This window comes from Hippocampus comes, unplaced genomic scaffold (assembly GCF_001891065.2).
Source record: "Hippocampus comes isolate QL1 unplaced genomic scaffold, H_comes_QL1_v1.1 scaffold90, whole genome shotgun sequence".
Classification (NCBI taxonomy): Eukaryota; Metazoa; Chordata; class Actinopteri; order Syngnathiformes; family Syngnathidae; genus Hippocampus; species Hippocampus comes.
The window spans coordinates 741,200-755,922 of NW_017804912.1; the positions used below are offsets into that span (position 1 = coordinate 741,200).

Sequence of the window (14,723 nt, forward strand, 5' to 3'; positions counted from 1 at the left end):
TGTGGCCGTTCTGAAACAGATTCGCTTCCAACCGAACTCACTTCGCTGTTTTCAACTTCCTGCGTGTACGAGGCCATAAAGAGAAGTTAATATAGATTTTTAAGTGTTAATGCTTCTTAGCTTGTTTTGCCTCCATAATGTTTGCAACTAACATCAGTTGACATAAATGTAATCATATCGTGCACACGTGTGTGTGTGTGTGTGTGTGTGTGTGTGTGTGTGTGTGTGTGTGTGTGTGTGTGTGTGTGTGTGGTGGGGGTCGTTGTTACTACTGTACCAACTTTGTATTACTGTACTGCTAATACCTCTCGTGGGTCTTTCTACAACCAACACAGGGAGCTAAGCGCTTCCAAAATGAAGTGAGGTGAACATAGAATGCTTTAGCAACTCCTTTCCTCTAGATGGCGGTAAATGCACACGGTTGCAAATGAAGAGTAAATAATATTGGGAAAAGGAAGAAACGGACCCTGCAAGAATCGCTGGTTATGTTTTTGCGCTCCCTTTTTCTTTTGCCGTCCACTTTTTAGCTGCAGTGCCGCCAGTAGACATGTACCGCTTCATTGCAAGGTAACAACTGTCATCTCAACAACAACCCTCAAGGTGTCGTTTGACCACACAATGAGAATCCGTATAATATGACCTTTGGCATACATTTCTCTCGCGCTCGAGTATTAAATACCGGTGGTTGTAATAAGACAACGACTACGCTTATTATGAAGCTTATGTATATTTGGTTTACGCCTTCCAAAAATTGATCAAACTTTTGTTTGCATTGTGTAAACACGAACATGCATATAACGACTGGTTGTGTTAATGCAAACATACCGTTGCGATGATAAGTTTACAGTACATAATACACGTTTTTACATGAATAGAAATACTATACACTCTTCCAAAAACGTCTCAATAAAAATTAAAATGCACGCAAATAAATAACCAAATACTCCCCCGCACCCGAGGATTCACCTATTTGCAGATTTTTTTTATACTATATGGGTTTTTTTTTCTTCATTTTATTCATTCATTTATTGGTGGAATGTAAAACTCTTATTGGTGGTGACGGTTTCATCACAGTTTTTTTCGACATATCTTGTGGGATTAAAATAATCACAAACAAATTTTCCAACGCGTGTTAAGTGGCATCAATTATGCAGGGATTTTTTTCGATTTGCCGGCCATGAACAGCAGGCTTCCGCTGTATTTACTGTGTATTAACCCGTTTTGGGGGATTTTCATTCTCTTGGGCTCTAATCATGCCTTCTTAGTTAGAACATTTTTAGCCTTGCTGTATCGATGCCCACCACCAAACATCACTGCATTTTTAATTATGTAATGTATTCATTGTGCATTTTAAGTTGCATCTTATAGTATACGTGCATATTATTTCAACCGTTCAATGATATTTCGCGTGTGATCACGTGTGTTACTCGAAGTTCCCATTCGGGATGAGAGAGGAGGAGCTGTACAGGTGAAGATCAAGAAATAATATCGTCTCAAGCAACGCATTCTACAGTCCAATAGTTCAACATAGGATTTTGTTTTTTCAACTCCAGTTGTTCCATGTTTTACAAGCTGAAATGTGTTTTGTGGTGCAGGAAGGCAGTGCAGCATCCTCGGCGTTTGGTCCAACAAATGAGCACTGCGGCCCGAGAGAGGAGAGCTCGGCGTAGCGCCTTGCCAGTGTTAGAGTTGCCCCTCCTGGACATCCACAAGCACGTTTATGAAGCTAACCTTCGAAACAGCAACGACTGCCGCAGCAAGTGTGGGACTTCTGTTGGACTTCAGTTAAGTTGACGTCAGCTCCACTTCATCGTATTCTTGAAATGATTTCCAGGTACATGGAGCTGAACGAGAAGGTGACGAAAGGAGGGGGTGACAGTGCCATTGCGAGACACACTCAGAGGAACGGGAAGTTGTTGGTTAAGGATCGATTGCGCCTACTATTGGACGATGAGGACTTCCTTGAGCTGTCGCGCTTTGCGGGTCTGGGTCTGCCGTACGGAGATATTCCCTCAGCCGGCTGCCTGACGGGTCAGAATGCACTAAGTAGAGGAGTAGTTTTGGCACTAACAACAAAATCGGGCCACTCGCTAACAGTTCTTCACTACGCTGCCCCGACTTTGTGTACGTTTGAATGGACATGCGTGCAGGTGTTGGAAGGATCAACGGCCTGTGGTGTGTGTTCATCGCCAACGACGCCACAGTGAAGGGTGGAACGGCTTATCCAATCACAGTCAAGAAGCAACTGCGAGCACAAGAGGTGGCAATTCAGAATCGCCTGCCCTGCGTCTACCTGGTTGACTCCGGAGGAGCTTTCCTGCCACTGCAGGTAACTTATTCACGTGCTGCCCTTTTGCCGAGTTTCGGACTCACGCTCCTGGTAAACATCCACAGTCCGAGATCTTTCCTGATAAGAACCAGGGAGGGAGGACATTTTATAATGAAGCCATCATGTCTGCTATGAAGATTCCGCAGGTAAGCTCATCTCAACTTTATCGGACCTCAACATGATAAAAGGACGTGAATTGGGATCATTTTTAAAAAATGTCATCAGTGTCACAATTAGACCGGTGGTCCCCAACCTTTGTTGTGTCACGGACCAGTAGTCCCCATGATAAAGGTGTCGGTGGTGTGCGGTTCGTGCACAGCGGGCGGAGCTTACATCCCCACCATGGCAGAGGAGGCAGTGATGGTGCACCGGATCGGGACCATGTTCCTGGGAGGACCGCCGCTGGTCAAGGCGGCCACTGGGGAGGAAGTCACGCCCGAGGAGCTCGGGGGAGCCAGGCTTCATGCTGAGTACGCTCACAAAATTCTCACCAGCCAGCGGAACCAACGCTTACTTTTGATGCGGTGTTTTCTCAAGCCACGCGTGCCAATCGCAGAAGTCTGATTGATCCGCTTTCAGGGTGAGTGGCTGCGTGGATCATTTTGCCTGGGAAGAGGAGGAGGCCTTGGAGTACACCCGAAACATCATATCCACCCTCAACTTCACGCTGCCTGCGCACGAGATGGAGGAGGAGGAGGAGAAGACGCGCAAGAGGAAAGAAGACGAGAAGCCACTTTACAGTTCGGAGGAGCTACTTGGCCTTGCCCCCAAAAGTTACAACTACAGTCTGGATGTTAAAATGGTACGTCAAGCACAACAATGATAATTATCGAGTCATTCAACATCTTAATAATGCTCATTCTTTTCAAACTGTGTTATTCTACTGCTGTACAAGAAGTGTAGAATAAAATAAAAGAACACAGTGAACTACTAATAAATGGACCAATCAGGAATAATAAATCTATTTTATAATGAATAATATTGCATCCGGCGTTAGCATCGTTGCTACTTGCAAATGTGACGGATCAAAAGATTGATTGCTGCTTTCATCCGGTGACTGTTTGCTAGTTATTAGCGATGAGACTGCTCATGTTTACGTCATCAGGATGTGCAAACTCTGCTCGCTTTTTGCGACTTGTTCAAATGATTCAACAGGTTTCTTGTCTTGCCTTGTTTTTGACGACATAGCACGCGCAACAGCTTCCTCCTCCACGTCGCGCCGGGAGGGAACGTCTCTTGTCGAACTAGCTTCGTCTTCGGAAGTCTTGGCTGCTCGTCAGCTGTGCGTTTCGCTGTACTTTTCATCAATTTGTTACTGTTCGATTTTGGTTTACCGCATCTTCTTTCCCTAATTGGCGGATTCTCTTGATTTCAACTTGCAAACCAATGTTACAAGCGGGACTCCGATTGGCTCGAGTCGCGCACATTTCCACCACGTCTGATGGAGTCAATTTGCTCTCAGCTCTGCAGCTGCAGGTGTATAGTATCAGACACGCTGATGGATGGCATTGTTTCTCCAGGTTATAAGTCGACTAACGGACGGCAGCCGCTTCCAGGAGTTCAAGGCTCTCTTCGGAACCACGCTCGTCACCGGCTTTGCAAAGATTCACGGGTATTCAAATGAAACACGCACACACACACACATGTACCTAAATCACAAGTGTGTCTTCAACAATCAAAAGGCCATTTGAATGGTTATAAATCGTTCACGTGGGCCATTGGTTGCAAAAGAGAAACTCGTATGTTTTTCATTTAACGTCGCATCATGAGTGCACATTGGGCTGTCAAAAGTTTGGACTCATTTCGCCTTTTTTTGTTTGTTATTTTTAATTCAGTTAGTTGTATGGATTGATTTTTGTCTATATTTCACCAGTATGGAGGCTGTATGCGGTGTGTATCTTCTGTTCAGTTATTTTCTGTGTTTCTGACCTCAGTCACTTGGTAGGAATCGTGGCCAACAATGGAGAGCTGTCATATCAGGCGGCCTTGAAAGGCAGCCATTTTGTTCAACTGTGCGACCAAAGAGACACCCCACTCCTCTTCCTCCAGAACACTGCGCCATCAGCCGCTCTCACTCTGTCGGTGGCACAGGTACACTCAGCCCAACTAGAAAAAGTTGGCCCCCGCCATCATTTCGCTTACCCATGGAATGAAACTGTTTTCACGCCGTGGTTGGGCCCTGACAAAATCAAAATGGCAGCCCGACAATACAAACGATCACGTCATTTCCATCTGTTTGTTTTTAGGCACAGATGAACAGCAACCGACTAAAGGCTCAGGCTTCAATGATGGCAGCTGTGGCGTGCGCCTCCGTGCCCAAAATCACCGTGGTGATAGGCGGTTCCCACGGTGCCGACAGCTACGCCATGGTAAGACACCCCCCACCCGTGGTGGTCTTGTGTCATTTTGTGGTTGTATTTTTAGATGACTACATTTTCAAATGCTTTCTTCGGTTGTGACCGATTCACATGAACCATGAAGCCTTTTTTTTTTTCCTGGTTGTCTCCAGTGTGGGCGGTCTTTTGACCCAAACTTCCTGTTCCTGTGGCCCAACGCCAGAGTGTCCATGACGGCCGCAGGTCACGCGGGCCTTCTGCTTCACCCCGACGACGAGCAGCAGCAGGAAGAGCCGGTGGACAGAAACGAGACGGAGCGCAATCTGAACAGGACATTGGAGGAGGAGAGCTCGGCTTTTTTCTCCTCTGGACGGCTTTGGGATGACGGAGTCATTCTTCCTCAGGACACTCGACGAGTAAAGTCATCTCGTGTGCATTTTTTGCTATCCGGTGGCACTTGTTCATCTGGATGTATTGATTGATGTGAATGTGTGTGCATCTGCAGGTTCTTCGAGACTGTCTGGACATCATTAAACAGCAGCATTATCAACTGTCAACAGAGAAACCGCAATCAGCACTTCTGCGGCTTTAGAAACGTCCGCGTCGCACTTGTCAATGTCGGACAGCCTGCCCATCAATCGCCTTTACTAATATGTAAATAATTTGAAATTGAGCGACTTATTTAACGTGATCCTTTTTTTTGTGAACAAGTGCCTCAACACAGCATGTGTGACAGCAGATGATATCGTTGGCTGTTTGGGCAGTGGGGATGATTGCTGCGACAGCTTTGGTCTGCGCAGATGCCCATCGGACAGAAATTCAACAAAACACAAAAAATGGACTTCTCCTTTGTGCAAGTCGGATGTTTCCGGCCTCCAGTGGTGACGTAAAATAGTCTCTGCAACTTCTCCAGTTGCAGCCGTCCACCCGTGGGAGCCGAAGCCGCGCTTCCTGCGTAGAAGTCAAACCAGTTGAGCACCTGCACCATGAATGTGACGCTGTCATTTTTACAGGTGTCAAATTTTGGAGTGAGTTTATATTGTAATTAAAATGCACTGTAACACATAAATGGAGTGCCCTTTTTTAAGTTAACGGTTTAAACTACTTTCAATCCTATTGGAATTGCATTTCAGTGAAGGCTATTTTGATTTTAGGACAGTAAAAAAAAAAAAACTGCAATTTTACTTCAGTGTGACCATAATGTGTTGATAAATGCAGATTTGGTAATACAGTATAAATGTAAAGATTTGACTTCTATAATGGATATATGTATGTTTCCTGGAGTGGTCAAATGGCCCATTTTCTAAGACTTATATGTTTCAGGGAAAATCACTTACCACATGTTTCAAATGTGCATTTAAAAAAAAAAAAACAACAAAAAATGAGATGTTTTGGACATTCAAAAACACCAGAGATAGCCATCCTATAAAAGCCTCATATTTTTATGACAACAAATAAAAAAATGTGTCATATACCACAAAAAAAAAGTCAAAACATTTTTGTTTGTTAATATTGTGAAGGTGTTGGTAAATATAAAACTCAATAGAGTATAGTGCGGTTGAAAGTTGCCTGCCCCTTTGAGCGTTGACAAGACATGCTGCTTCACTCCTGTATTCTTGCTTTTCAGTAAAGTACATCAACAGACGACACAGGTCGTCAAGATCCGTGTTGTGTACTTGGTGAAGAAAAACCACCGTCCTTTTGTCGCGACTCCGCAACGCACGTTGACTATTTGGGCTTGCTTGTATGTGAGGATCACGGCTTGTAGAAGCCATGAAAAGTCACCGGAAAGATGCTGTCAACCTCTGCCCTGGCCACCTCGGTCAGTTTGGCGGCATCCAGCACCAACAAGAAGCCGGGCCTCTCTGCTCCTGGCTTGACAACAATACTCAGCAGCACACCTACACAGGACACACACAATGAGCTGAGTAGCCTACATTTTTTTAGATTGTCAAGTATGATAGACACATTACCTGTCATCGTATTTAGTCAATGAAGTTGCATTCATACGAGAGAACTTTAGGATCTTGGTTTTAATATATACATTGTCAATTGCAAATTTAAAGAATAACTAAAAAGTTAGTTGCAGTTTATGGGTAAGTGATACTACTTTTATTTTTTTAAATGTAACCCCCCCTACAAAAGAAAAAAAAGTTACACAATTATGAGATAGTGACATTCATGTTTTGCAACTTGACCTTTGGAGTAGATGTTTAGCAATGTGTGTGCTTTGCGATTGTAATCATACCGTCATCCTCCGTAGTAGCGCCCGGTGTTGGTACGAATAGCGGCTCTGATGGATAACACTCATCCTCCTTCCACACCAACGTCTCTTTGGTCTGGACGTTTAACTTGACAATCTAGAGTCAGTTGTCAAATCAATCATTGTCCCATACCTTCCTTGACTGAAAGTGTTCAACCGACGGGCCCTCGAATCAGTTGAGGCATCTATAGCGTCCAAATTGAGTGTTCCCACCTTGTCAGGGATGAAATGGTTGAGTCCAAGACCATACGCGAAGGAATACTTCTTGCCACGGCATTGAGAGTAGTTGATCTGCGGAAACTCAAAGGCTGGGAGACAATGCTGCAAGTTGAATGTGGAAAGCTGTATTTGCGGACCGCGAATACTGTAGCGTTTCGCTCGCAAAGCACTGTATGTCGAAACCAAAAAAAAAAGGTGGCACCTTGTCTTGGTTTGGAAAAGAGGACTTCAGGTTCCAACCAGACGGTTCCGTCACTACGAAGGGCAGCGGTTGCTGTCGTGTACGGCAGAGAAATCAGGTTCTTTCCTGGCTCCTCCTAAAAGCCCGTACAGAGCGAACGTGACGGCAACAGGAAAAAAAATAAAAACATGACGGCAACACAACGATCCAAGAGCGGTCGGTGCGACGGTCCTTTTAACAGAAAAGAGCGAATGACATGATGACCAACAGGTGCGAAGCCCTCCAATGCCATCTATTGGTCACAAACGGAACAGAGCCATTACCAAGTAATGTACAATGTACTCGCAAGAAAAAAAATGCAGGAAACGCACTTTAAGTCAACAACTGCACCTTGAGATACGAGTTTCATTTGTTCCGTGACCACGGTCATAATTTGTATTTGAAACCATCTTTCCCTTTTTGAAATGAATTGAAATGTCCTCAATCCGCACTCCAACCCTCCCAAAAAAAAAAAAAAAAAAAAGAACAACTGGGGGTCCTCCCTCATCCGCTTCACAACAGCAACAGTTAAGTTGAATGAAAACGGGCCGGGATGCGTGTACCCACGCTGTGCAGATCCAGCGGCAGCACGTATCTTCTGACCTCGGGCTGAGGCGCTCTCGCGGCTGCTTTCTTCACCTCATCCCACTCTCCCCTCAGGTTGGCCAGATACAGGTAGTTATACACAAAGTCATGTCTGCGCACAGGCACAACGGTTAAAAGCATCGTGTGTCATCATGCAAACAAACACACACACACAGACATAGTCGCCCTTACCCTTTCCACACGCAGAGGTCAACGACAATAAATCCCTGGTCTTCATAAGCATTGATGTGATGGAAAATGTTGAAAGCCGAAGTTCGGAACTTGTGGCCGCTCAGATATGCCGCCGGGTCCCTCGTGGCCAGGTGAAACCACGTCTACAGAAAAACATGCCCATGTACAAAGAGTCAACTGGAGTGAGTACATATGAAAGACAAATTGAAGACCAAAGTCTTGGCTACGGAAGCAATTGCTTAATTGTAGGATTTAAACTTAAAATCTTCACATGTCCTGGCAAACATGCATGACACGCCCACCTTACCCCCATGCTCTCATTGGATTCAAAGCAGTCCATGTATGTGGCTCCTCTGACACTCCAAGCCGACAGAAACTTGAGCAGGTTGATTTTCACCGGCTGCTCCACAAACACGAAATAGTTGGCGGTCAAACCAAAGCTGCGCAAGCAGAGAGAAGAACGGGGGCGCAGATGGACATTTTAGATTCTGAAGTCTCACTTCGGTTTGAAGTCAATGCCGCCATGTTTTGAGAAAAACATCTTCCTCCTCGGTACCTGTGAATGTAGGAGGGTTTTAACCTCTCACTGCTTGGGAGCTGAACGATGACCTGCGATTTCTCAAGGGGGTCCGACTTGTCTATAAACACAGGGGCGGCAACGGTAAATGACAAAAAAAAAAAAACAACATTTTTCTTCTGGCAACAAACAGAGCCGAACTCGCCTTTCTGAGCAGGTGGGATCCTCACAATGTTATAAGCGAGACTCAGGTTCTTGCCAAAGCAGTTGCCAATGTTGTAGACTGTACCATCTGCGTCAAAGTGGGGGTGGGCTGTTACCCCATTAACCGACAGGTACTTACACAGGTCCACCTAATTTACGTCCATTGACAAAAAAAAAAAAAAAAAAAAAGAGCACACTCATATGCAGGAGCTATATATGATACGGTATTCGTGTATGAAAAATCATCCAGAAAGCTCGAAAATGATCAAATGTTTAATTTGGTAGATTTAGGTTTTCGTGTCGGATGACACACGTCACGATGACGCAAATCACATGTCACGGTAAAAGATCACGCATTATCCTAATACCGGTAAATAAACTCCTCATTATAAATAAAGTTAGAGAATTATATTTAAAAATACAACATCATATTTACCCAACTAACACGTCCATTTCACGTTTTGTGGATATTGATAAGTGTTCTTTTTGTACAAGCTGAAATTGAAAGTGTGACTTTTTTTGACTGCCCCATTAGTGCTACATTTTGGAAAGATTTGGGAAAACTATATATCACGGAAAACAAATTACATCACTACATGAAATGGAAAACAAATGAAAGAAAACTAAAGAAAAAAAATGTGTACTATTGCTAATGTATACATTTTGTTAGGAAAATGTCACATCCATAAAACGTACATTTTTTTAATCCCACCCCTTTATTTAAATTATATTTGCTTGAGGTGGATAATGCCTTTCAGTGCCTTGATCTAGTAACAAATAAAAAATGTAAATCAATAACTCGATAACTGACGGATATCCATGTTTGAAAGATGTATTTTTATTTATTTTCTTTAGTGCAGCTCGGTTGACTCTCACCTTCTTTAAAGTGTCCAGTGACTCGGGATCAACCTTGGTGATGTAATTGGTCTCCGTGACGGCGTAGAATTCCTCCCCAACTGGATAGACGTTCACGACGCAGTTGTCAGTCACCTCAATGCCCCGGAAGTAGGAGAAAAATCTACACACACATACGAGTCAGTTGTTTGTTATTGTATTCATTACAAAGAAAGCCCCTGCGATTGGATGGTGACCAGTCCAGGGTGTACCCACACCCCTTTACATTCATTCAGGGCGAAACTCTTCTCCTAACCTGGAACTTTTTTTTTTTTTAGTAAGCTGAAGATTTGAGTGCAAAGTGACTGGTCAGGTTTAAACACAAATTCTGAATGCATCAAGGTCCGAACAACAGTCAATTTCACCTGGAGAAGATATTTTTGCAGGGGTCAGGGTACACCGCTGTGCCAAACTCCGTGATGACCACTCTGTTCTCGGTCATGGCACGGACGTAGGCGTCTGTTTTCAAAAACCTGAAGAAGAAGAAGAGACGCTGTCATTTTCAGGACAGGATGCAACTTTCCTGGTCTGGAACGGTTCAATTCTTACTTTCTGCAGTAGGTCACCCGACCGTTCTTCAGGTCAAACTTGTGCATGAGAGCCTGTCCGTCAAACAGATGGCGGAACGGTTGGTCCCCGACCTCGAAAAGACCCGGTCCCATCCTGAGAAGACTGCCGCCCAGCCATGTTGGCAGAACGCCTTCACAGACACAAATTTCACAGTTACATTTGACCAAATCAGCAAGTGATTCCTGTAAGAGACAGCAGTGCAGGTTGAAGGAATCTTTTCTCTCCTACCGGTGACCTTGGCTGGAATTGCTTCATTCAGCTCCTCCACTGTCTCAAAGATCTTCCTGTAACCAGCAGCGGGATGCTCCACACTGGACAAGAATTGCAGTCGAGAATGAATTCAGGATCATTGGTTCATAAACTGACATGCTCAAAGAAGAATATCAGAAAAGTTCCAGGACTACCGACACAAAAGATATATTTCAAATTCAAACTGTCCGTTTTCCCACTCAATGTCGGCTACCCAATCAATCGGCGCGCTTCGGTCAGTGAGCGAGAAGAGGTGAGGCAATGCTCACAACGCCCTGAGCATCTGACAGTTCCTGTCCTCACCGCCCGTGCTGGAGCAACTTCTTGACTAGCCCAACCGGGATCCATGTGGTTTTATCAAAGAGGTCTGTTTTGAAGACGTGAGTGACGCCAAGATGGCCGTCGCAGCGGATCTCAAAGACAATCCAGAAGAACTCTCACCAGTGTATGTTGAAGGCTGCGAAGCGTGTTAGGTTTCCACTTCCAAAGGGGGAAACTTGTGGTTTGGAGGTTGGATTTAAATTGTTGTCATTTTTGCTCAGAAACAAGATTTGATGACTGGTTTTGTATCACAGTCAAATTGAGGCAAAATGACAATAAACCCATTTGTTGGACAATTCTGCCATTTGTTTGGGAAATTTGTCTCAGTTCAAGCAATGCGAATGTCTTCATACGACCACAAAGTATTAGGAAGTTGAAAGTGCTCATGGAAAACTTTGCATTCCTCAAGTAACTAACTTGACTTGTGAAACCCAGTCAACTCAGGAACACAAACGGATAGCTTATTTCAGCCAGCATATTTGACTTTTTTTTTTGTATTAGCTCATGCACTCCTAAAAAAACACGAAAGAAAAGCTTTACTTACTAGCTGGCCATACTGCTGTACGCTTTTGAAAAATCCTTCTCGCTTTCCCAAGCACTCCAGGCTGCATTGAAACCGCACACTAATTTCCTGTTATGAGAGAGAGAATTCTCCTCCTCTCCTCTGCATCTCATTCCCATCCCCCCCCCCCCCCCCTCCCACTTCTACCTTTCCCCCTCCACGCGGCGTGAAGCCGAGCCGAACAAGCCGGCTTTGTCCTGCGGCTGTCTGGCTCATGGCCTCGAGTCAAACGTTCACCGAGCCTTCGAAACAAGGCCTTTGTTTACCTGTGGGACAACGTACACTTTGCAAAGACCTGAGCCTTGATTTCGGCCGTTTGATGCTTATTTGTGCATGTGAAAGAATGTGTCGTAATGAGTTCCAGACGGCTTGGAGAAACTCAACATAGGAAGAAAATTTAACTGCTTGGTTCCCGAGGCAGCAATACGGAGAGAATGAGAACGAATCATCCGTTGCAGAAGAGCCATGGATGAAGTCTGGGAACATTTCACCCAAATAGACCACATCGGTTATTGTTCTCGCCAACGGCATCGGTGTTTGAGATGGCATGAGGCAAAATTAACTTTGCTCTCTTGTTTTAAAACCCGTCAGCTTTAAAATGGACATACGGTGAACCCTCGTTTATCGCGGGGGTTACGTTCCAAAATGAAACCCGCCGTAGGCGAAAACCCATGAAGTAGTCGGTGTAACTGCTCCTGAAGGTTTCCTTCCTAGTTGAGGAAGAGTTGACGATTTGCCCAATGTTCAACAGCCTTTATTGTCCGTCCATCGCCGATGAACACCATTTGTGGGTAAAAAAACGACGACAAAAATAACGGGGCAATGATTCACTGGTTTCAAGCCACTCGATAGTTCTGCTTCAGTGGCCTATCGTCGGGTTGTGGCTGTCTATCAATCACATAGCCCTCAAACATTGACCAATTTCGTCAATTTTCGTAACATACACGACCACACAAGTAACGGCTGCATATGTTTATTTCCCTGAAATTTGCATAGTTGGAGAGGAACAAGGATAACAAAAACTGCATCTAGGACATACAAAAACATCCACTGAGGTCAAATCATGCTTCATGTAGGCTGGGACCAATAAATGCCATATATGAGGAAATTTGAACTCGATCTTGGAAAGTTAAGGTCACGCTTTATGCATTAACCTTATCGGCAAAAGAAAGCAGGTGCCGAATAAAACCCTAAAGTCCCCCCCCAATTTAACATTTTTGACGGCTTGAACTTTTTCAACTACAACGAGAGACATACAAGCAGAGTGCCAAAATATAAAGCTTAAATCCTTTCCCGGCTCTGCAGTTGGAAAAAAAAAAAGTCTGACAAATCTAAACACAAGACTACATTAGGAATACAGGAACTGAACATTTTAAGTCTGTCAGTCTTATAAACTGTGTAGTACATAAAAACATTGGCTTAAAAAAAAAATCCAAGCCAAGACATCTAGTATTAGTATCATTAACATAAATTAAAATCTAGAATCTAATTCCCAAACGTAAAAGTCCACATGCATGCAGAAAATACTTCACATGTAGACAGTTAAGCTTCAATGGCGCAGCTGTGCAAAAACAACAACAGCGCACACGCTAGCTGTCAACCTGCCTTCATATCTCCCAAATGGGTGACTCACAAAAAAAAAAAAAACAACACACAAAACAGTCATAATAGTTCCCATTGTAACATCCTGTCGTGTGGGTACCAGCGTGAGTGCAGTTCCAGTGCAGCGAATGTTCCAACCAGTTTAGCTCCTGATACTGAACGCTTTGGTCTTCCTGATGAGCAGCGGCGCTTTCATCTTTGGCTTGTTGTTAGTCTTGCTGGCTTTTTCTGTGGAGGGGTAGCGTTGACTGTAGATGTCGGGGTACTGCTTCTGAAACTGAACAACATCACCGTATAAGATGGGGTGAGGCGTCACGACCAAATGGATTTATTTTTTCACTCCGAGACAAAATGCAGCTCTCTCGCTGCAGCAAAAGTGATTCTCAAGAATTAATCATGAGCTCGTGAACACCAAAATGTGACAAGAAATAATACATGGTCCTTTCCCAAACTGTTGGCGCCTAAATTGCCCGCGAACGCCGGAATGACAATTACGCTGGTAGCGGCCTGTACAAAACAGTTTGTAGAGACCAATGACTTTTGCTGCACTGCAGCAGTTACGAGAGACGTATTTTTACCTGCTTCAACCTTTTGCATCTGTCCTTCTCCGTCATATTTTGGTCCGACACCAACATCTCCAGTAAGTCCTCCATGGCCTTCTGGGAATAGGACAGCTTCTGGTGCTCAAATTCGGCACCGCTAATCTGATGGCAGAAGGTGTACAGCGGCAGCGGAGCGCACACTGGCTCGCTGCCGTCAGCGTTAGCCATGTCTTCTACTGGTACCTGTGGGGGAGAAAAGTGGGCGACTTTCAACAAGCGGCATTGTACCACACAATGAATGACATTATCAGCATTTTGTCACCATAAAAGGAATTCTTAACATCACTCCATGGAACACAAAAGCAAAGTGGTCATATCTATATTTTGTGTGATATTTGTTTTAAAAGAACTCTACCTGTGCTGTGCGCAAACACTGGACATGATCATTAATAGCACCGAGCAGATACTGCGGCACGGACAGAATGCTTTGCTGATGATCCATTAAAAAGGAAACCAATCTGGTGGCTAAGAGCTCATCCAAGTCACACTCGTCGGCGCTGCCGAGGACGCAGGATGAAAACGTGTGGACCATCTGAAAAAGCAATGAGAAAACACAATCAGGACCGTGTTTTGAGAAGGTGCATATGGAAGGTATGCACAGCGCTTCACTTCAACCACATTTTATGGCACTGGCTTATACGCCCCCGCCCCCCCCAATTCAGAAGCTGTGTCCATTTTTCTCTCACCAGTGTTCGGGTGCCAATGGCAGGGTGGAGTGGAGGCATATCCACATTCTGGCTGATGCGGGACATCATCCTCATTAGGAGCTGCAACTTCCTGCGTGAGGCGGGAGGAAGGAGGAGCGTGCACAACTGCAGGGCCTCAATGGCCACACGCTCGCTCTGAGGCTGGAGAAGCCCTAAGCGCATACGCAGCGAGAGACAAATCTGTCGTTCCGTTGCCTTGAAAATTCAATTTATGCAAGGAAAGGTCAAGGAAAAACATGCAAAACCTCAGCCTTTGTGTTTTGACCTTCTTGTACGATTTCTCCTGTGTTGCAGCCAGAAATGACGCAAAGCAGATGAAAACATCCGTAAAACACAAAGCCCCCCCCCCCC

At 44.7% G+C, this 14,723-nt stretch overlaps 3 protein-coding genes across 6 annotated transcripts in view; 1 reads left to right on the top strand and 2 right to left on the bottom strand.

The window, feature by feature from the left end:
• Positions 1-421: 421 nt before the first annotated feature.
• LOC109525438 (methylcrotonoyl-CoA carboxylase beta chain, mitochondrial) lies at positions 422-5,734 on the top strand. 3 transcript variants are annotated; one of them, XR_002170152.1, is made up of 13 exons: positions 422-567; positions 1,596-1,760; positions 1,835-2,031; positions 2,151-2,329; positions 2,395-2,475; positions 2,621-2,799; positions 2,909-3,131; positions 3,850-3,941; positions 4,264-4,420; positions 4,576-4,698; positions 4,839-5,081; positions 5,171-5,319; positions 5,405-5,734. XR_002170152.1 is itself a non-coding variant. In XM_019885936.1 (12 exons), exons 1-12 carry the CDS (start codon positions 548-550, stop codon positions 5,255-5,257), a joined length of 1,746 nt encoding a protein of 581 aa, XP_019741495.1. In that variant the 5' UTR covers positions 422-547; the 3' UTR covers positions 5,258-5,734. The 3 variants fall into 3 exon arrangements, 2 of the variants coding, with proteins under 2 accessions (XP_019741495.1, XP_019741505.1); XM_019885936.1 differs by having other exon boundaries at positions 5,171-5,734; XM_019885946.1 differs by lacking the exon at positions 422-567 and adding an exon at positions 579-600 and having other exon boundaries at positions 5,171-5,734.
• A 350-nt stretch (positions 5,735-6,084) lies between these two features.
• On the bottom strand, positions 6,085-11,574 carry LOC109525455 (retinal Mueller cells isomerohydrolase-like). The gene is made up of 14 exons (XM_019885959.1): positions 11,444-11,574; positions 10,558-10,640; positions 10,309-10,459; positions 10,125-10,232; positions 9,742-9,883; positions 8,867-9,014; positions 8,701-8,782; positions 8,452-8,584; positions 8,145-8,287; positions 7,935-8,064; positions 7,350-7,464; positions 7,142-7,236; positions 6,914-7,025; positions 6,085-6,566 (listed from the first exon to the last, which is right to left on the bottom strand). The coding sequence occupies exons 1-14, from the start codon at positions 11,572-11,574 to the stop codon at positions 6,421-6,423; spliced, it is 1,719 nt and encodes a 572-aa protein (XP_019741518.1). The 3' UTR covers positions 6,085-6,420.
• Positions 11,575-12,888: 1,314 nt separating this feature from the next.
• depdc1a (DEP domain containing 1a) overlaps positions 12,889-14,723 on the bottom strand; it is a 6,646-nt gene continuing 4,811 nt past the window's right edge. For both annotated transcript variants that reach the window (XM_019884598.1, XM_019884608.1), the window contains 4 exons: positions 14,352-14,524; positions 14,021-14,197; positions 13,642-13,848; positions 12,889-13,340 (listed from right to left, as the gene is read on the bottom strand). In XM_019884598.1, the coding sequence (XP_019740157.1) occupies positions 13,206-13,340; positions 13,642-13,848; positions 14,021-14,197; positions 14,352-14,524 (692 nt within the window). In that variant the 3' untranslated portion in view covers positions 12,889-13,205. The remainder of the gene's footprint in view (positions 13,341-13,641; positions 13,849-14,020; positions 14,198-14,351; positions 14,525-14,723) is intronic.